The 21,136-nt window shown below is 43.7% G+C and overlaps 2 protein-coding genes across 8 annotated transcripts in view; both read right to left on the bottom strand.

Annotated features, from left to right (window-relative positions):
• med25 (mediator complex subunit 25) overlaps window positions 1-13,973 on the bottom strand; it is a 22,190-nt gene extending 8,217 nt beyond the window's left edge. Inside the window, exons 1-15 of one of the 7 annotated variants that reach the window (XM_031558119.2) lie at window positions 13,310-13,973; window positions 12,869-12,943; window positions 12,602-12,751; window positions 12,454-12,499; window positions 11,997-12,121; window positions 11,680-11,778; window positions 11,245-11,365; window positions 9,886-10,045; window positions 7,852-7,985; window positions 7,511-7,586; window positions 4,043-4,371; window positions 3,773-3,874; window positions 2,733-2,818; window positions 2,430-2,487; window positions 1,340-1,447 (exon numbers count right to left, since the gene is read on the bottom strand). In XM_031558119.2, coding sequence (XP_031413979.1) covers window positions 1,340-1,447; window positions 2,430-2,487; window positions 2,733-2,818; window positions 3,773-3,874; window positions 4,043-4,371; window positions 7,511-7,586; window positions 7,852-7,985; window positions 9,886-10,045; window positions 11,245-11,365; window positions 11,680-11,778; window positions 11,997-12,121; window positions 12,454-12,499; window positions 12,602-12,747 — 1,590 coding nt within the window. In that variant the 5' untranslated portion in view covers window positions 12,748-12,751; window positions 12,869-12,943; window positions 13,310-13,973. The remainder of the gene's footprint in view (window positions 1-1,339; window positions 1,448-2,429; window positions 2,488-2,732; window positions 2,819-3,772; window positions 3,875-4,042; window positions 4,372-7,510; window positions 7,587-7,851; window positions 7,986-9,885; window positions 10,046-11,244; window positions 11,366-11,679; window positions 11,779-11,996; window positions 12,122-12,453; window positions 12,500-12,601; window positions 12,752-12,868; window positions 12,944-13,309) is intronic. The other 6 variants (XM_042707758.1, XM_031558148.2, XM_031558063.2 and 3 more) reach the window with 6 other exon arrangements.
• A 2,516-nt stretch (window positions 13,974-16,489) lies between these two features.
• On the bottom strand, window positions 16,490-20,881 carry LOC116220493 (uncharacterized protein K02A2.6-like). Its single transcript, XM_031567433.2, has one exon. It carries the CDS (start codon window positions 20,613-20,615, stop codon window positions 16,584-16,586), a length of 4,032 nt encoding a protein of 1,343 aa, XP_031423293.1. The 5' UTR covers window positions 20,616-20,881; the 3' UTR covers window positions 16,490-16,583.
• Window positions 20,882-21,136: the final 255 nt, after the last annotated feature.

Raw genomic sequence — 21,136 nt, 5'->3', positions numbered from 1 at the left:
CGTCATGCTCTTTTTCAAACATTCTCGGGAGGATATCAACAGTTCTCCTTTTCCTAAACCAATGGCCTAACAATCGCTCACCAAGCCTGTTACATAGAACTAGCTGGCAAATAGTGTCCCCTTGGCCGACAGTGCACTCCTGTTTTGCTTTTTGCACTCTACTTTCCACTTTACTTTTTTTATATTCATTGGTTATATATTTGTATCGTATATATTGTGTTTTTTGGTTCTTATGTGTAGTACTTTTCTTTTGTGTAGTACTTATTTGTGATTGTATGTTATGTGTAGTACTTATTGTGTTTCTATGTTTTTATGTTTTATGTTTACTGTATGCACCTTCACACCAGAAACAATTCCAAGTAGGTGTAAACCTACTTGGCAATAAATCCCATTCTGATTCTGATTCTGATTCTGATGCTGGACGCAAATGGAGTGCAGTGATTGTGACAGCCTGCTAGCAAGTAGCAAGGTTCTCATGATCATTTTTCATCCATCATAACTTTACAGATATGTTGTCTTCACAGCCCCAACAGCAGCTCAAATGTTCTGTGCAATGAACTCTGAATGGGTCTAGGCTTACAGTCTGAGCATATGTAGATCCAGAAACAGAAATGCATACATCAGACAAAAGCCTATAGTCTAATCCCATATGTCATTAACTGCAGCAACAACATATTTTACACAAGTTCGATAATCCAAACCAGACCATGAATAGACTAGACGCTGCCAATCCAAAGTCTTTGTGGCATGTAAACTAAATATGGTTACTTACTCCCCCTGGTGGCACAGTTGGTTCACTACAGCTCAGTTCAGAAGTCCCAGCAAGGGAGTGCATTCATTGCAACTTCAACTGTAGCCCTCAACCGTTAGTGGGATCATAAAGGGAAGGTGTCAAGTGCAGAGCGAGCAAGAAACGTTCTCTTCCCTTGGATTGGCACACTGGACCACTGATCTTGAGACTTTCTTTAAGCTATAAAAATAAAATACTCCTTCGATTACAACCATGCACTACGCCCTCTTGTGACAACCTGAGGCAGCTGCAGCCTCATATCTTCATGCAAACCAACTCACAACAGAGGGAACAAAACTAAAGATGTGTTTATGAACAAAATATGTGTTTCCTATCGTGCTAAGTGGGGTATGTTGTGGTCTTTTCGACGTGTACAGTGGAAAACTGTGTGTGTGTGTGTGTGTGTGTGTGTGTGTTTATGTGTGTGTGTGTGTGTGTGTGTTTATGTGTGTGTGTGTGTGTGTGTGTGTGTGTGTGTGTGTGTTTATGTGTGTGTGTTTATGTGTGTGTGTTTATGTGTGTGATGTGTGTGTGTGTGTGTGGACTCACAAAGCCATTGGCCATAATGCGATACAGGCCCTTCAGAGACTCAACATCTTTGTTGGTAAACAGAAACTGCACCATACGCGAGTTCCTGAACAGCGGCCCAAGTGTCGTCTGTCATGTGGAGAAAGAGAGAGAGGGTGATTCACTGACAGGTAGGAAAGAGAGGCAGAGAAAGTACAAATGTGGATCAGTTACGTTCATAATCATTCCTTCTAACAGTGGGCTATTCAGAGCATCAGCTATTTTGTGAAATTCGCAACAATTCTATTCGGTGTGAAGTTAATTCTTAAAAATTGCCTCAATGCACTGCAAACTACTGTGTTCAATTTCTCCAGTACCAAACAAATGCAACGCAGGACAAAGAATACAGGGTTGTAATTTGCTTGTTTACGTCAAAGAAAAGAAAAAGACAAGAAAAAGCCGCCTGATTTCAAATCAAGGTCTATGCTTATTTGGGAGTTTGCTAAGCTGGCTGAGGCCAAAACCTTTTAAAACGATTCTGTGAATCCAGATAATTAGGATCGACGCCATTGTTCCAACACAAACCCAGCCCATTCACTTTTAGTTTTATAATTTAGTTACGCATGTCCACGTTGCTTAAATCTTTCGATCCTCTATAAAGACAATGACCTCTTCGGACCCAATGGAAGGAGTTCAAGGTTTATTGGTTACCGACGAACAATGGCTTGGAATGGATGGTCAGAAACGGTTAATTGTCTACATAGGGAACTTGATTGATTTTTCTCTATGGGAAAGAGTGAGTGAGTGAGCAAACAAAGGTAAGTGTGCAGGCACAGGCTTCCATCCACATGACATTCCATATTCTTAAAACGGTGAAGCCACCAATACTACACAAACATTACACACTGGTGTGCAAAGAGAAGAATAGCCTGGTGTTTCTTTTGAGGGCAGCACTGAAACCTCTTTATTTATCAGTGGGAGTCCAGCTTCTCCAAAACATGCTTTTATGTTTTCAATGTCAACCTGTGATGACAACCTTCACTAGCATTACAGTCGGAGTCGGAGAGGAAGAGCCGTATTAGATCTTTCTCTTCACTATCATCATCATTATCATTATTATTATTTCTTTTACCAGTAGCTGCTGTGGGATGAGCTGCATGATCAGCTTCTGTGGCCACTGGTCCGTGTTTCTGGAAAAATGGTGACAGGACAACAGCAGATCACCTTGGGCACTGGCTATCAAGAGAAGCATCAGACTGGCATCACACTGGCATCAGACTGGCATCACACTGGCATCACACTGGCATCACACTGGCATCAGACTGGCATCAGACTGGCATCAGACTGGCATCAGACTGGCATCAGACTGGCATCACACTGGCATCACACTGGCATCACACTGGCATCAGACTGGAGCAGGTGGTCTTGTACTCACAGGTTTTCCCCCTGGTTGACTTGAACCTGGCAGGGCAGGGAGCGAGTGAGTTTGGTACTGGAGTCCATGGACGAGGCCTTTGGCTTCTACAGAGAGATGGAAAAACAGGGTGGAGGGTTGGGAGGAGGGGGGTGGAGGAGAGTGTCATGAAGAGGTTAGCATTATAATACAGACATGACCAGTGACCCCCGAGGTGGTTATGGACTTGGGTGATTTATGCTTTAGTTGGGGAGGTTCTTCGAACATGAGCGATCGCCCTGGCAACAGGCCAGCGCAGCCTTCCGAGGGGAGGGTTCGATAGAGCGCAGCCTATGGGAAAATAAACTGACCTTGTCTCATCTTCTCCCCGTCGATGGCAGATTGAGAATGGGTCAATACCTGATTGATCGCACCAAGCCCAGGAAACGGGCTCCCTCAAGGAAAAATATGGCCACTGAATTCATCACCCACGTCCATTAAAGACATATGTGAACGGAAAGCAACGTATTGCTGCACAGTGTTGCCAGATTCTTTTGAATGGCTTACTTGAGGAAAAAGCTCCAATGGGACTAAAAGAAATTAAAACAACAAACCCCTCCAACCCCCGAATCAATGGATTCCCATGAATCCCACAGGCATAAATCACTGGATAATCGTCTAAAGTCAATGAGCCAATCAGTTTTAATGAAGGTCCGACCCCAGCCTACTCAGAGGGCCAGGTCATTCATCAGGAGGAACACACACACTGAGACATCCCCCAGCCAGCGTTTCCTGTCAATCTAATAATGCAGCCGGCAAGATAAATCAGGCCCCAGTCAATCGAGTCCATTGATCACATTTTTCGAAAAAATTAATTTAAGCTCATAACTAGAGCTAGAGGAATATACATGTTAACAATGGAACAGAACCGTGTACTTCAGAGGAACTGACAGGGATGTCTATTTTCAAAGACTAAAAAGGGGATCAAAGGGACTGACATTAACTGACATTAACAGACAGGAAATGAAATGTACAAAAAAAACTTTTCACCCTGCATTGCAGTATACGGAAGAATTTCTCACCTCTTGCCACTCAAGTACCCCGCTCCATGCTACAATCTTATTGGCCACTCCTTGCTGCTGGCCAATGGCGTTAGAGGCAGCTTGAGCGGCAGCCACACCTGGCTGAAGGAGAGAAAGATATACGTACGTATACGAGACAGAGGGGATGGGGGTTGGGGCAGAGAGAGAGAAGACCGTGTGGCTTAGACCATGGTGGTTTAAGAGTGTTGGGTTTTCTAAAAGTGCGATATATATACGAGCGAGGGTGCGAGAGATTCGGTTCATACTGACCATGCCCATGGCTCCTCCCATGCCCGGCTGCGACGAGGGAGGAGTCTGCTGATTGGCTCCCGACTGCTGCTGGGGAGGCTGCTGCGTCTGTGGATTGGGTGCAGACTGGCCCGGGGGTGGGACCTGCGGCGACTGCTGTTGTTGTTGTTGTTGTTGTTGTTGTTGTTGTTGTTGTGGGGGCGGGACCTGTTGCTGGGGCAGCAGGGGCGATGACACAGTGGTGACGGTGGCCAGGCTGGGCTGACTGGAGGGGGGCAGTTTGACTGCGCCCACTGAGGGAAGCGTGGGCTGATTGCCGAAGGGGGGACCTGCGTTCATCATCCCGGGGACTGCAAGTGGGGATTACAACAGGGGAATTACAGAGCGAAGAGAGAGAGAGATACGATCATGTGCTGGAATGGTTTTTTTTTAAATCATTGTGTATTTCTAATTGCATTATTTCATGTGAAATCCTGGACCGAGAGCGAGAGAGAGAGAGAGCACGTGTTAAGCACTTTCTCTAGCGTGTTGGTTTAGGAAGGAGCCACCAGACGAAACGCTCGTTGTAAACAAGACAAGTCTTTACTGGCAAGTAGCAATCCAATACAGCAGTCAATGCAGTGCAGTCAAGGGTATTACATCAGCACCACATCGAGAGCTGGAGAAGGCGCGTTCTGGCCCAGCCCAGTGATGTATCCATGTTACCACTCTGGGTCTTCGAGGTACCCACGAGGTATCCATGAGCTCGATCACAAGCTGGTGTCATGATCATCTCGTCCAATCCGGGGTTCAGTAATAACACCTGATTCCTTGTAAATGCTGGCCCTGTCCGTTATCAGAACTTCTTGCTGTCAACAATGTTTCTCTTGAAACTTAGTTTCAACTGCCTTTAGCACAGTGCATTCTGTCCCTGCTTGACCTGCTGTCCCTGCTTGACTTCGCTGACTGTCTGGTTTTTCCATTTGACAGTTGCTCTTCAAATGTATCTTACACACGCGTGTGTGAGAGAGAGAGGTAAAAGCACAGTAAGGGGGCGATCACACCGAGATACGTTGCTACAGGCGCAGACGATTCAAAAACGCCTTGGCAAAGAGCGCTGGGCCAAACAGCCTGGTGCGCCTGTGAAGCGGGGCTGCGTGCGCAACCTAATCAAATCGTGACGCTGGAAATTTTTTTTATTATATAGTCATCGTAATTAGATGCCGCTAATATGAACCTTTCGCCTGCATTTGTGCCACCGTTCCCATAGACACATATACATGTATATACTGTATGTCTATGACCGTTCCTACCACATCTACCGGCATGAAAAGAGGAAGGAAGTGGTAAAGTAGTAAAGCCCGCCTATTGCTTGATCTGATTGGCTGCCTGGGCTGAGTGTGACATTGATGAGCTGTGCGACTCCTGTAAGATAAATTCAGTTCAGTACGAATTCATTAACAACTTATTCATATTAACAATGTACAGGCCTATATAGAGACACAAGTATGCATTAGGACACAGTGTGCAGAACAGAGCCTGAGAAAACAGAGAGTCATCTGCTTCAGTTTATCTGGCTGGGACAAGGTCAAGTGGGCAACCCCTTGACCATCTGCAGAAGGGAGTAGAGGTGCTCACAAAGCCATGATGTGTGTAAGATAAATTCAGTTTAGGTATGAATTTATTAACATTTTATTTCTATTAACAATGTATGCCCATTTAACCAGTAAAGGCAGTTGGAAAACAGGTTTCAGACAGAGGGGCCTAAGATAACATTCAAAGCACATGCTTTCAAGTTTAGGATGACCAGTGACATAAATTCCAAGGTCGTAGGGCAGCCTGGGCAGGAGACAGATGAGATAGGGAAACTATCTGTAGGAAGGGAGTGGAGACTCACAGAAACGTAATTGTCAGGCCAGAAATTACGACTGAAACATGCAAGTCACAGAGAGGCGTACCTGGAGGCCCAGAAAGTACCATCAGTGAAGACTGGACTTATAAACCAATTGTGATCACATGAAAAATTCAGAACGCCTTCTCCAGCCGTGGGTGACAGAGCTATTGTGAACTCTGCATCTCCGGCTGAATCTTGTCCAATCTTAAAACCAGTAAACTCAACTGTATCAAACCAATTGCTACGTGTGGCGGTCCGTTACTCTGATTTCTCTGTAAACCAACACGCAATTAATTTTAACTTAACATGTGTCACCCAGAAATGATGTGTTATTGCTGCAGAATATACAGTCCCAGATAGGCGTATACCTGGAGGCCCCCAGGAAGTAACCTCAGTGGATCTGGACTTAAAAGACAGACTTTTTTTTGTATGTGTATCAGAATGCATTCTCCAGCCTGGCGTTGATGGGAACTCTGTGTGAAGTCAAGTCAAGCTGGAGAATGCATTCTGATACACATACAAAAAAAAGTCTGTCTTTTAAGTCCAGATCCACTGAGGTTACTTCCTGGGGAGCACCTCTACTCCCTTCTGCAGATGGTCAAGGGGTTGCCCACTTGACCTTGTCCCAGCCAGATAAACTGAAGCAGATGACTCTGTTTTCTCAGGCTCTGTTCTGCACACTGTGTCCTAATGCATACTTGTGTCTCTATATAGGCCTATACATCTTTAATATGAATACGTTGTTAATAAATTCGTACTGAACTGAATTTATCTTACACTCCGCGCCTTGTGCTTAAAAGTCGCGCACGAAAGGTGCGCCGTACCATAGGAAAACGGTTTTATGGTTTTGCTAGCGACGCGTTTCTAGAAAAGCTTCTTGTGTGAGATCGGCCCCTAACAAGATAATTAAAGAAGAAAAACAACACTCAACTGAAAGGAGGGGGAGAGAGAGAGAGAGAGAGAGAGAGAGAGAAAGAAAGAGAGAGAGAGAGAGAGACACAGAGACAGAGAGAGAGAGAGAGAGAGAGAGAGTGAGAGTGAGAGTGAGAGTGAGAGTGAGAGTGAGAGAGAGAGAGAGAAAAGACACAGAGAGAGTGAGAGTGAGAGAGAGAGAGAGAGAAAGAAAGAGAGAGAGAGACACAGAGACAGAGAGAGAGAGAGAGAGAGAGAGAGAGAGAGAGAGAGAGAGAGAGACACAGAGACAGAGAGAGAGAGAGAGACAGAGAGAGACACAGAGACAGAGAGAGAGAGAGAGAGAGAGAGAGTGAGAGTGAGAGTGAGAGTGAGAGTGAGAGTGAGAGAGAGAGAGAGAAAAGACACAGAGAGAGTGAGAGTGAGAGAGAGAGAGAGAGAAAGAAAGAGAGAGAGAGACACAGAGACAGAGAGAGAGAGAGAGAGAGAGAGAGAGAGAGAGAGAGAGACACAGAGACAGAGAGAGAGAGAGAGACAGAGAGAGACACAGAGACAGAGAGAGAGAGAGAGAGAGACAGAGAGAGACACAGAGACAGAGAGTGAGAGAGAGAGAGAGAGAGAGAGAGAGAGAGAGTGAGAGAGAGAGAGAGTGTGAGAGAGACACAGAGAGAGAGTGAGAGAGAGAGAGAGAGAGAGAGACTTACAGCGGTTCTTCTGGTTATTGGCAGCCTCTACAGCCATGGCGGCTGCGGCGGCGGCAGCATTGAGTGAGGGAGGTGCCTGTGGGAGGGGCAATGGTAGAAAACAGCGGAGAGAAGACGATATACCATACATTACACAAAGTAATGGACACAAACCTCCCCACTTGAGCAAATTAAGCCATCCACAAAACAAGCTACATACACTTAGCACTCGTACCTCACTCACTTAAGCTATTAACCCATTTATAACTTGTCTTGCCTCTGCAGTTGGAAACACCACAATACATTTATTTTACGAGTTGCAGTAATACAATTCACACAGACACTATAGATCCACTGAATACCTGGTATGGATGATTTGGGTTGATTTGTTGAGGAGCCTGGGAGGTTGCACCAATAGGAGGCTGATTTCCAGCCATAGGCTGTGGAGGTAAAACTGGCTTCAGGGATACTGCCCCAGCACTGCCTCCAGGGGCAACTAGAAAGGGTACAGACAACACAACAATCTATTGGTGTCCATAAAACAATTAGACGTCGCCTACAACAACTAAAAAATGATCTGAGCAGATGCAAATCACAGACAATGCAGTATGAGCATACATTTAACAGTGGATGTGAAGACATTGTGAGGACAATACTTTCACCTAGGTCTGCAAATCCAGCCACACAAACAGGTCAGTTTGACAGACAGACAGACAGACAGACAGACAGTAGGAGATAGCATCTCTTCCAGCTAATGTTAAGTATTTCTCTTTGCGTGCTGGTTTAGGAAGGAGCCACCGGACGAGATGATCGTTGTACAAGACAAGGTTTTTTACTGGCAAATAATAATAGAAATACAGCTTTCAATACAGTGATACATCAAAAGCTGGAGAAGGCGCGTTCTGTCAGCTTCAGGAAATGTTCAATCTTTTATTGGCCCAGCGGTGATGTCACTTAGTGGTATGTGGCCTTCAGCCGATGTCTTGGTCGTCTGTCCACCCTGCACTGTGCTTTCTGGCCTTTTTTGGACTTTGTCCGTTTAACAGAACTTCTGTATTTTACTTTTCTGCCGTTTCTGCTTTTCTTCTGTTTTCTTGCGACTTAGGTGGTTTCCACATTTCAACTGTCTAACTGCCTTTGACCCAGTGCATTGACCTACGTGTGTGTGTGTGTGTGTGTGTGTGTGTGTGTGTGTATTGATCTGCTGACTGTCTGATACATTTCTATCTGACAGTTGCTTTTCATCATTGCATCTAACACTGCTTGGTATCTTCCGTTTGACCGTTTTTATATGTAGCCTTTTAAATTTATCTTACACTAACTAACGGACTTGTTGACAAGGTGACAACTGTAAAGTATTTTTCTTTTAGCGTGTTGGTTTAGGAAGGAGCAGCAGCAATACGAAACAGCAGTCAATGCAGTGCAGTCAAGAGTATTACATCGGCACCACATCGAGAGCTGGAGAAGGCGCGTTCTGCCAGCTTCAGAAATAGTTTGGTCTTTTAAGGCCCAGCCCGGTGATGTATCCATGTTACCACTCTGGGTCCACGAGGTAGGGCCACGAGCTCGATCACAAGCTGGTGTCATGATTGGCTCGTCCAATCCGGGGTTCAGTAATAACACCTGATTCCTTGTAAATGCTGGCCCTGTCCGTTATCAGAACTTCTTGCTGTCAACAATGTTTCTCTTGAAACTTAGTTTCAACTGCCTTTAGCACAGTGCATTCTGTCCCTGCTTGACCTGCTGTCCCTGCTTGACTTCGCTGACTGTCTGGTTTTTACATTTGACAGTTGCTCTTCAAATGTATCTTACACAACCACTTCACCAAAAGTTGTGCATTACTGCATACACCATGTAGTTCTGTGTTCCGGGCTGGAACACCTCACAAAATTGTAAGAATACCTTTCACAGCATGACACTGCCAAATATATCACAAAAAAGACACAGTTTTGGTCAGTACCACTGCCAACTGGGCTATTCATGGCTTTTGCATGAATTTTGCCTGCCTTTTAGGTAGACAGCTTGCTAATTTTCAACCAAAACTACTTATTGTTGCTTTAAAAGTGCAGTTCAGTTTTGGTTTCAGGAAAGGTTGTTGATATGTGATCTCAACAGCCAATCAAATTACACCCCTCCCTTCCATGCTGCTGAAGCACGGTGTTGATTGGCTGATTTGTTTGTGGCTCAGCCTAAGCCACAATGTTTGTTTCCCATTCACAGAGCCAGGACTGTGTACAAACCAGAGCTTTTCCAGAGTGCAAACACTAAATGCACCAGCTAGAGGACCAGCTAGAGGACAATTTGTTGATTTTGACCAAAAAAAGTGAACAGGATTAGAATCATGGACTGTTCCTTTCAGCTAAGCTAAGTTCAGGGTCACCTCTGTGCAGGTTTACCTGGCAGTGCTATGCCTCGCACCAGCACCATGTGGAAGGGGTCCTGGCAGTAATCAGGCAGCGACGACTCTGGAGGTCCGCCCACAGGCGACGCACGCTCAAAGAGCGCCCTCAGTGCAGGAAGCTTGCGTGGTGCCACCACTGAGAAATGGATTCCTTTCTGTAGGGAGATAGACAGACATGATCTGAATGTGAAGCTACCCTGCCTCTATCAACTGAAGCATCTGTGCTGGCTAGCTATGTAAACTAATCAATGTGGCTAAAGTCTCTATGGTTAAAGACACTCAATGAGGTCATTAGAGAGTGTCCACAAATAGAGAGATCAAGAACACTCAATGAAGGGGGTAGTCTCGTGTACCTGCTGTGAGTACATGGCTTCAATAAAGTGACTAACTAAAAATTCTCCCGGAAACCCACAATTATTTGAATGTACATTCAGACCTAAAATAGTTTTAAAAAAAATGTATATCGAAGAGGGCATTAATCCCATCCTCTCTGAGGTTATAAGCCATGCATTTGCACTACATAACCCAAAGTGAAAGACTTGGTCTGGCAATCAGTGGGAAAACTCAAGTCTTTACCACAAGGACATTATTTGATCTATGGTTCTGTATGTATGCGTGTATGAATGTATATGTATGTGACAGGTGAAAATTCACCCTAGTTACTTCAGGACTCCGGAGTTGTCAATCAGTATATTTATTCAACAAGAACAATTGCAATCGGGCTCACTCACAGCACAAGGATGAAAGTGAAGCAATTTCACTCACAAACCACAAGGTGTATATACTTATGTATGTAATGCTGATGCCGTAAGTGTTTAACATCATAGTCAAAACAAGGTTCTCGACTTGTATTTTCTCAGAGTCGAGAAAACAATAAGTGGCGCCACTTAATCAAAGTTACACATATACACAGGAACACAGAAAAGCCATGTTCCTTAAAAGAAAAGCATATAATGTAATTATTAAAACAAGGCACTTGATTCATATATTCTATAAGTCATTAACAGTGTTTGGTAATTATCTCCATCAATATGTATATGTATGCAGTGTTTCCCCTAGGTTTACAGGTTCTCTCTAACTGAACAATTATTTGAACTGTACATTGAACTAAACATGACATCATGTAAATAAGATAAATAACATAAGGCTATTTAGTTTGTTTAATAAAAGAACACGCTATAGACCTGTTCTATAGGAAAGGTAACCTTAAATTAGGGGGGCGCCCCCCTAATATAATGGTAGGGGAAACACTGTGTATGTGTGTGTGTGTGTGTGTGTGTGTGTGTGTGTGTGTGTGTGTGCGTGTGTGTGTGTGTATGTGTGCGTGTGTGTCTCGAGGGTCGTCACCACTCACATCTCTGATGATCTGGACCAGGTTGTCAGCGGTGCAGCCAGTGTAGCTGACACTCTCCACAGCAGGCAACAAGTACGGTGGAGAATTGCAGAGCAGCACACACACCTTATGGGTTGGTCCACTGAAAACACACACATAAACAGATTCCCACACACACACACACACACACACACAAAATGATCCAAGGTTATCTATGTATGAATATGTATAACCTATGAACACAGGTGTGTACGCATGTATGTGTCACTACACATAAATATGTACATGCTTAGTGGGACATTTGCCTTGTTATGACCCAGTGGGTGGTGTAAAAGAAGGTGAAACATCATAGTAGTGAATAAGTGTGTGTGTGTGTGTGTGTGTGTGTGTGTGTGTGTGTGTGTGTAGGACTATGCAGAGGACTCAGGACTTGTTGTTATCGTGATTATAACTCACATCTGTTCTCTCATCTTTTTGAAGTCGTCAAAGAGCTGCAGGGCCACAGAGAGGCCCTCTGCGATGAGACTGCAGCTTTCTGCACCTCCACCCATGAACCTGCCACACAAGGGGCCACGTTAGCACTAACAACTCAACACACAACAAGACATTCTCCCACAGATGCCATGAAGCCTGCATGGTGAGACAAGACTGTCTCTTGGCACCTTCACACCCTGTCAACCAAGTTCAATTTAGAGAACAGCTACAATTTCAGACTAAACAATTAATTTCAATTACAATCACAACAATAAGTTAATTACTTAACAAGTTCTTACTGAATGCTGTCGATCCAAGAGACAAACTCAAAAGCTGAGCTGGTGGGAGCATGGCACTGCACATAGGACTCTGGGGCACAGTCCACTGTATTGAACACTACAAGCCCATACTGTGTGCCACCATACTAGAAGAGAAATGGAAAAAAAAAAACACCCAGACATGTTAGTGAGGGGGAAAAAAAGGTTGTTTTTAAGTTCATCATATACTCATCAAGCAAAACCAAAGATTATCATGGAGCTTTGACATTCACTTTAATGTACGAAAATCCAACAGGTGCCTCTGCAAATTTCATAATAAACAAAAGAAAAAAGAATACTACAAAGAATGGCCAACTATGTTAATATAAGAGGAAGTGTCACAACATACAACGTGGTGTCTCTGGAGTGTTTTGGTGGTAAACCTGAAGAAAAGTACACGATTGAATGAAATTAGGTGGATAAAAAAATAACTACTTACATCCCCTCCGAAGTCTGTCTCAGCTGGTGGACCACCATTGAAATATCTATCGTTTAAAAGGATTTAAGTGAGTTTCAGGACAGCTTACCATATCATGTATAAACACCATACCATCAAAAAAGCACTGGGCTAAGAAAGGTATACTCACTCAATGGCAGGTAAAATATAATTCTTCCGGAGGGACTCAAAGTATGGGCCTAGGTTCGCTGTTCCTTCTATTACAAACACCACGTCGGCCACCTGATTGGCGCCTGGTTTGGAGGGGGGCTCCATATGGGCAGAGCCCGCGACCATGAGTCTTTGAATAAATAGGAACAACTTTAATGATTACATTAATTGAGAGGGATGGTCTCTGCAATCAATGAATGAATGAATGAATGAATGAATGAATGAATGAATGAAGTAGTAGCAATACCAATAGCTAACCTCCACTGAATTATAGCCTTACTTCAACGACTAGTGGTATAGCCTCGGTATGATGTGGAATATGCTTTAAAAGAAATACAATTATTTGTGATAATCTCATTGACACAGAATGCCTAACACACACGAAGCTAAACTAAACATCATGCAAGTAGAGACCGGCGTTTGTACAGCAAACTCTGTTTTCAAAGTACCAGTTAGCTTTAGCTATCCAGTAGCTACCCATCTATATACCAACATTCCACCACCCAAATAATTCCAATACAGCTACAATGTTTCACAGTATAATGGCAAGATCGAAACAGTTGACAATGCAATAATGAGAAATTTCCAGGTAGGAAATATAATCTTTTCTGGCTAACCAGCTAAATTGGCTAATGCCACTTGATCATCACCTCGCCAAAGGTTGAGCATGATTACAATTTAACATTACCAATATAGGAGTATAAAAAGTGGAAAGTTACTTCCAAATCACAATATCATATCAATTTGTGAAATGCTGTCCAAACCGATCAGTATACCGCTTTAAGGCAAGCAGCCTTGTCATGAAACCCAATCAATTGACTAGCCAGGCTTGCTAGTTAACTGGCTAGCAAAAAACCTTCTTACCTGGCCTTTATATTTCCGTGTCTAGAGAATAACGTAATTGTATGGTGGTTGTAAAAGTTATTCTTGCCAAGGTTTCACTTTCGCTTAAATCCGTGCATTTGAGCAGAAGTTACTAACTATATCGGGGTTCTCAGAAAGGCGTGTTGACAAACAATCTCTAACTTCCCCTCGGTTATCCACACATCTGGTCTGTTGCAAAGATTCTACCAGGTTGATTAATGGATTTGTTCTTGCTTGACGGAACACACCATAAAGAGGCTCGAGTCTGAATGAGCTGTTCCGTCGTTAGTCTTACATTTCTGTATGATTCTGGTACCGCTTCAATTCTTTAGCATACTTTAACCTACGATTGAAAATATATTATCGAAATGCCATAGGCAAATTTGAATTAGGCCTATACACTGGCGTCATACAGCCCTAAATCCTTGTGTCCACCGAACTGTCACATTTAGGCATTAAGCATAAGCGTAAAACGTTTATCGTCGTACTGTTTTATTTACCACATAACTAAGAAAGGAAAGTTATTTCTGAGCAGTGTAGTAAATTGAGTCTGTTCTTTCAGTGTATTATACGAAGTCTATTTTAACACCAAATCTACTAATCTACCTTTCCATTCCAGTTTTGTTGTTGTGACTGTTGTAGTCAAATAATCAAAAGGCCTAATGTGTTGACCTGAGGTTTATTGTATAGTCATTAAGCCATAAAAAGGAGATGGTCCATGGATTAGCTCGATCTTAATGTATGCATGTCTGGTCAGACTTTTTAAATGAACCTAGTTCCTCCCACTCTCTTGTGTTTCTTCGTGGCTCTTTCTGTATGGCTGTTTGCCAAGACCAACCAGAATTATCTATCTAATGTTATATAACTTTGTATGAGCTCATTGTATTATCTCCTCGTGAGGGTTGTGTTTCCCATGGCGCCTGATGGGGCCCCTGGAATGTCAATTAATCACTTTTAGAGTTTGAATACCGTTTTCCAGATGTTCAGCCTGTCCACTGGTTAACTGAGGATTTATACTAATGAGTCAATCCATGTTCATCTTATCATAGAAAAATATCCTACAGTACAAAAACCTACATTGCGTAAAGCGCAAGTCGTTCGAATGCCAAGCTATAAAGGTTAGGACCGCCTGTAAGTCAATGTGTCTTCTCAAACACTAGATGTCAGCAAAGTAGACTCAATACCTTTAAATATACTCTGGAGTTGTAAGTGACTAGGCTTCACTGGCCTTAAAGAATGGCATGGACGTACGGTAGAAAAGTAGATAGAATTTATGCAACCACATTCTCAGCCACAATGAAGAATGCCAATCTTTTAATAATAGATCATGTTTCTGAAAATGATCAGAACAATCTTCTATTGCTATTTAGGTTTCTACTGTAGGCATATTGTGAACTTTACCAGTATAATACGCAGTATAATAACCAGGAAGTTGTTATTTTCCAAATATTTCAGCCTATATACTTGTCACATTATGCCACCTCATTACAACAGATGAAAGATAGGCATTAAAGACCTGTGGTCATTGGAATGAATTCACTCTTTGGCAAGGATTTATGACTTTTGTGGTGTTTGTGGTCTCGCTCTGCAAAGAAATACAATTATAAACAATCAGCTGCGGACTTCTAAAAACCACGGCTGTTTGCAACACCGAATATTATGTGCCTGCATGTGTCTCTGTGACCCAGTCAAGGGTCTTCTTCACAGATCAGGATCCAATTTGCAATTCAACAAATTGTTAGGAAAAAATGACGTATGCCGTGCAGACAGAGCCATCAGTCATCTGCAAATTAATCCAAGCTGCTGGCGTGAACAGCATGGGACACTTCTGAGAATGAGAGTGCATCATTTATCCCTGTGGCTGGCTACTTGTAAAGCCATGCTCTGTTAGTGGCTCAGAATAAATTATAATACATTAAATAAAGAGCAAGAATTTTGGTAAGAGTGCTGAGTTATCAGACCAACACTGGAAGAACTAACATGAATTCAAAATTACTACATAATGTGATTTTTAAAAGTTTACGGTTGTAGTGTCAGTGCCCCCCACACAAACCAACAGAAAGTGTGGTGTTTTCTGGATAAACTGACATCTTGATGTTTTTAGTCTAAATCTTGCCGGAGAGTCAGATGTTACTGTGCTTTGATATCTTAAAGTTTTCATTTGTGGAAAAACAAACGAACGAATGAGTGACACGAAGTGGGTCATCTGCGAAAGGAGGCTCCATGCCTTATTGCGCAACAATATGTGCAGGCTCATCTTGAAATGAAGTTGAATGCTATTGGTCTGACAATGTTGCCCTTGGACACAGATTTATGTCAAAAGCCATCACATATCACATTAACCTAATTTCAGGCAGGTTGGTACAAGTTTACTTTCTTTGCGCTCCATGCAAGTGACACACCATGGGCATCAGCTGAGTCCGTACAAAGTAGTGCACTTTCTATCTGCGCCTAATAGGCATGCTGAAGTGAGGGCTTTCAGTTATGCTAATAGTTTTGAGCACGACTAAAGGCATGGTTTTTGTGATAACGTAGTTTCCATTAAATGAGGATTCAATCCAGATGATCATGTTCAGTATTTAATATAAGAACTCGCAGAGGTTGTAGATAACGTACATCACTCAGGTTAGGTATCTGCTTAATCTACTGTCAATCTTGACCTCCAGGGTTAACTGTACCTCCTGATGGAGTGGGGTGGTATTGCAATAGTATCTATATGAACCAGATAATCACGATACCACATTCCTCCCCCCTTAAGAGTAAACTACTCTGGTGAGCTTCAACATTAACTGTTACCTTAACTGCTCACTATATACTATAGACAGTAACATTCTGACAAACCATCCTGTATGCTTTAACTATCAAAATAATCTACATAAAATCATAACACTATTGACTATCTTAAAATAGTGTTCAGATGTAAACTTTTAACTGAGAAGAATAATTAGCCTATACATCAATGGCAATGTTTACAGGTGTTGTGCATTGTTTTGTTTTTTTACAAACATCAGCAAACAATAACTAGGAAGGTGGGTGGACTACCATCCTTCCAGTGAGTCCCAGAGCGCATTCTTGCTCTTGCTTAAGGGAGCTCACTCCTATTTCAAAAAGTCTCTCAGATGAGTTGGAGTCTTTTTTGTGCGCTCAGAGCGTCGCAGCACCGGTGGTGAGTCTGCACTCGCGTCTGGTGGATCAGCTGGAGGGTGAACCTGGGCTGTTTCAGTGGGCTCACTTCCTTCTCCTCCCACTGACGCTGGAACAGCAGAGTCTCTGGTCAAAGCCTCCGCTGCGTTCTCTGGAACCTGAAGACTCATGGGCTCCAGTATCATGTCCGGCATGGATGTCTCTGTCATCGAAGCGTGACGTTTACGGATCTGGTCCACGTGACGTCTCATGACGCGTCCATCTCCTGTCTGCACTGTGTAGGAGACAGGCCCTGTGTTCATCTCAATGACGGCTGGGACCCACCTTGGTCCGTGACCATAGTTTCGGATGTACACGTCGTCACCAGGAGAGAAGCTTCTCCATTTGCTGTGTAAGTCATGTTGTGCTTTCTGTTTGAGTTGTTTCTTTTGAATCTTTGACTTCACATCGGGCAGCAGAAGATCCAGTGTGGAACGCAGTCTCCTAGACATCAGCATTTCAGCTGGAGACAAGCCAGTTGTACTTTGGGGTGTAATCCTGTAATTGAACAGAAATCTTGCTATTTTTGTTTCCAAAGTATCTCCTTTTGTTTTCTTAATTCCTTGTTTGAACGTTTGCACGGCTCTTTCGGCTAGGCCATTTGATGCCGGGTGAAAGGGTGCAGATGTTATGTGCTGTATACCATTCTGTTTCAGGAATGATTCGAACTCTTGGCTTGTGAAGCATGTGCCATTGTCCGATACTATTGTCTGAGGCAGGCCATGTGTGCTAAAGCACTGTCTGAGTTTTTCAATGGTGACTTGGCTTGTTGCATTACTTGTTGGATACACATCAAGCCATTTTGAATGTGCATCGATAACGATAAGAAACATCCTGCCTAAGTGAGGGCCGGCATAATCAACATGCAATCTACTCCAGGGTGTCTCTGGCCACTCCCAGGGATGGAGAGGAGCTGCAGCTGGAGCCTTTCTGTTTTCCTGGCATGTGTGGCAGGACTGTACTTCTCTTTCTATGTCAGCATCCATACCTGGCCACCACATGTATGAACGTGCCAAGCCCTTCATCCTGGAGATGCCTGGGTGTGTGTAGTGTAGATGTTTTAAAAGGGTGGCCCTCCCCTTCTTTGGAACAACCACTCTCGCTCCCCAGAGCACACATCCATCTCTGACACTGAGTTCAAGCCTTCTCTGGCTGTAGGCCTTGAACATTGAAGCCACCTCTTTTGGCCAGCCATTCAAACACCACAACAGCACTTGTGATAATATTTCATCTTTCGCAGTCCACTGCTTCACTTGGGCTGTTGTGATTGGTGGGTCTTCCACCACATCCAGCATGAGGACCTGTCCTGTGTCATCCTCCTCTTCAGTGTGTGGCAGTGGTAGCCTGCTCAATGCGTCTGCGTTTGCGTGGTCTTTGCCTGGCTTGTACACCATATTGTACTCGTACGCTCTCAGAAGTATTGCCCACCGTTGCACTCTTGGTGACCCCATCTGTGGCACCGGCTTCTTTTCATGGAAAAGCGAGATCAATGGCTTGTGATCAGTGCTGATCGTGAATCTTCGTCCATAGATATACTTGTGAAATCGCTTGATTCCGAATATGATGGCTAACCCCTCCTTGTCGAGCTGTGAGTAACGCTTTTCAGCTGGTGTCAATGTGCGTGACATGAAGCCTATGGGCTTTTCACTTCCGTCTTCCATGATGTGTGACAGCACGGCGCCAACTCCGTACGGTGAGGCGTCGCATGCCAGCACAAGTCCTTTGTCTGCTGAATAGTGAGCCAGGACTTTTGCTGATTTCAGCAGCTGTTTAGACAAACAAAACGCATCTTCTTGTTCTTTCTTCCAAGTCCACTGAATGTCTTTTCTTAACAATCTGTGTAATGGTGCTAGGCGTGTGGCGAGATTAGGAAGGAACTTGTTATAGTAGTTTAAAAGGCCAAGATATGCTTTCAGCTCAGTCACTGTGGTTGGAGGTGGAGCTTCCTCGATGGCTGTTACCTTGCTTTGCACTGGGTGCAGGCCTTCAGCATCAATCTTGTGACCCAAGTACTCAACCTGGTCTTGCAAGAATGCACACTTGCTTCTGCGCAGTCGCAGTCCTGCCTCTTTCAGTCGTCTGAGTACCTCATCCAGCGTGCTCAGATGCTCTACAGTGTCTCTTCCAGTCAGTAAAATGTCGTCAAGGTAAACAGCTACTCTGGGCAGGCCTTGTAACAAACTCTCCATTGTTCTCTGAAATATGGCTGGAGCAGATGAGACTCCGAACGGGAGCCTATTGTAGGTGAAAAGGCCTCTGTGTGTGTTTATCGTTAGGTATTTCTTGGAGTCATCCTCCATCACGATCTGCTGATAGGCGTGGCTTAAATCAAGTTTGGAGAACCGTGTCCCTCTTGCCAGTGTATTGAACAGGTCTTCTACACGAGGAATAGGGTATTGCTCTAGTGAGGAGGCGCTGTTTACTGTTAGTTTGTAATCGCCACATATTCTAATGGAGCCGTCCGGCTTCAACACAGGAACAATTGGTGCCGCCCACTCAGCGTACTTGACAGGTGTTATGATGCCCTCTTTCAGGAGCCTATCTATCTCCTCTTCTACTTTCGCCCTCATGGCATACGGAACTGAGCGGGGCCTATAGAACTTTGGACGGGCCTCCGCAGACACACGGATTGTTGCCTTCATGCCTTTTAACATGCCTAGTTCTTTTTTGAAAACATCCTCATGCTTTGACAGTACTTCCTGTAGCTCATGTGCATCTGTTTTTACATGTTTGATTTCATCCCACTTGAGCTTCAAAGCCTCCAGCCAGCCTCTACCTAACAAGCTAGGTCCAGTGCCCTTCACCACCACTAGGGGCAAGGTCTTCATTTGCTGAGCATAGTTCACTTTTACTTCAGAAACTCCCACTACTTTGATTTTCTCTCCAGTGTATGACTTCAGAGACATTTTACTTTCATTTAATTTGGGGCGTTTATTTTCTTCCCACATCTCATTGAATTTCTTTTCATTCATAATGCTCACACTGCATCCTGTGTCTATTTCAAAGTTTACTTTCTTTTTATTCACTTCCATGTTGACTTCGAATGGTTTAATTCTCTGCATGGAAGTTTCTGTATTCAGGCATGCCAGTGTGAATGCTTCTTCGTCATCAGAGCTATCGTCATCATTTTGTCTCTCACACACGTTGTGTGACTTGTGTGGACGGTGTTGAGGGCGTGCGCGCCGCTCTGCTCTGTGTGCTTTGGTTTCACTGGGACGGGCATCATCTTTACTTTTATTCCTACAAGCCTTAGCGATGTGCCCTACTCTCCCACAAAAATGACACTTGGCATCTTTAAATTTACATTCGGCTGCACTGTGCCTTCCGTGACAACGATAACAATCTCTCTCTTTGTTTCTCCATTCTCCTCTTGTCTCTTTTCCCTCCGTTTTCATGCTGTTACATGCTACGGCCGCCTTTTGTAGGTCTTGGGCATTTTTACTTGCAGTTTCTGCAGCTACTGCTATCTTAAATGCTTTTTCAAACGTCAGGTCTATTTCGGAGAGCAGACGTCTTTGAATCCGGTCGTCATTCATACCGCACACAAGACGATCTCTTAACCTTTGCTCCAGTGTAGTGCCAAAGTTACAGTCATGAGCTAGTCGTCTGAGCTCCGCTACATATGCACTCACAGATTCCGTAGGCTGACGTGAACGCGAGTCAAACACATATCTCTGCACCATCTCGCTTAGTTTAGGATTGAAGTGCTCTTTCATTACTTGTTTTAACTGATCGAATGTTTTCGAAGATGGCTTATCTGGACTCACCAGGTTTCTCATGAGCTTGTACGTTGCTGGACCGACCACACTGATTAGGATAGCCCTCTGTTTCTCTCCATCATCGATCCCATTAGCTTCAAAAAACTGATCGAGAACCTCGCAGTACTCTTCCCAAGTCTGCTCTTTTGCATCAAAAGTTGACAGGGTGCCTATCATCATCGTAGTCATCTTTCCGTTTTGCTCGTTACCTCCAGTCCAATAGCACTTTGCACGTTCCTACCGTCTGCCACCTGCGGTCATCCCGACGCATCCGACTTTAATCAGGCACTTTTCTCCTCCATCCAGTATCCTCGTCGCCAATATGTGATAACGTAGTTTCCATTAAATGAGGATTCAATCCAGATGATCATGTTCAGTATTTAATATAAGAACTCGCAGAGGTTGTAGATAACGTACATCACTCAGGTTAGGTATCTGCTTAATCTACTGTCAATCTTGACCTCCAGGGTTAACTGTACCTCCTGATGGAGTGGGGTGGTATTGCAATAGTATCTATATGAACCAGATAATCACGATACCACAGTTTTGTTATGACTGTCTCGAATTCTGGGTTTGCATCAGTTGCCATACACTGTAAACCCAAACAGTTCTACTAACGTATTAACATTATGTATTCAGTACTTAAAACTTGGTATTTAGTTGACCCAACTTTAAATGTATTAGTTTTCTGAGAAAGTGAAGACGTTTTA

This window comes from Clupea harengus, chromosome 1 (assembly GCF_900700415.2).
Source record: "Clupea harengus chromosome 1, Ch_v2.0.2, whole genome shotgun sequence".
NCBI lineage: Eukaryota > Metazoa > Chordata > Actinopteri > Clupeiformes > Clupeidae > Clupea > Clupea harengus.
The sequence above is the reverse complement of the archived record's forward strand: the minus strand, read 5'-3'. Positions and strand labels throughout refer to the sequence as shown.

Bases quoted from the DNA above. Each gene is read 5' to 3' on its own strand.
- LOC116220493 (XM_031567433.2), bottom strand. From the start codon at position 20,615: ATGACTACGATGATGATAGGCACCCTGTCAACTTTTGATGCAAAAGAG.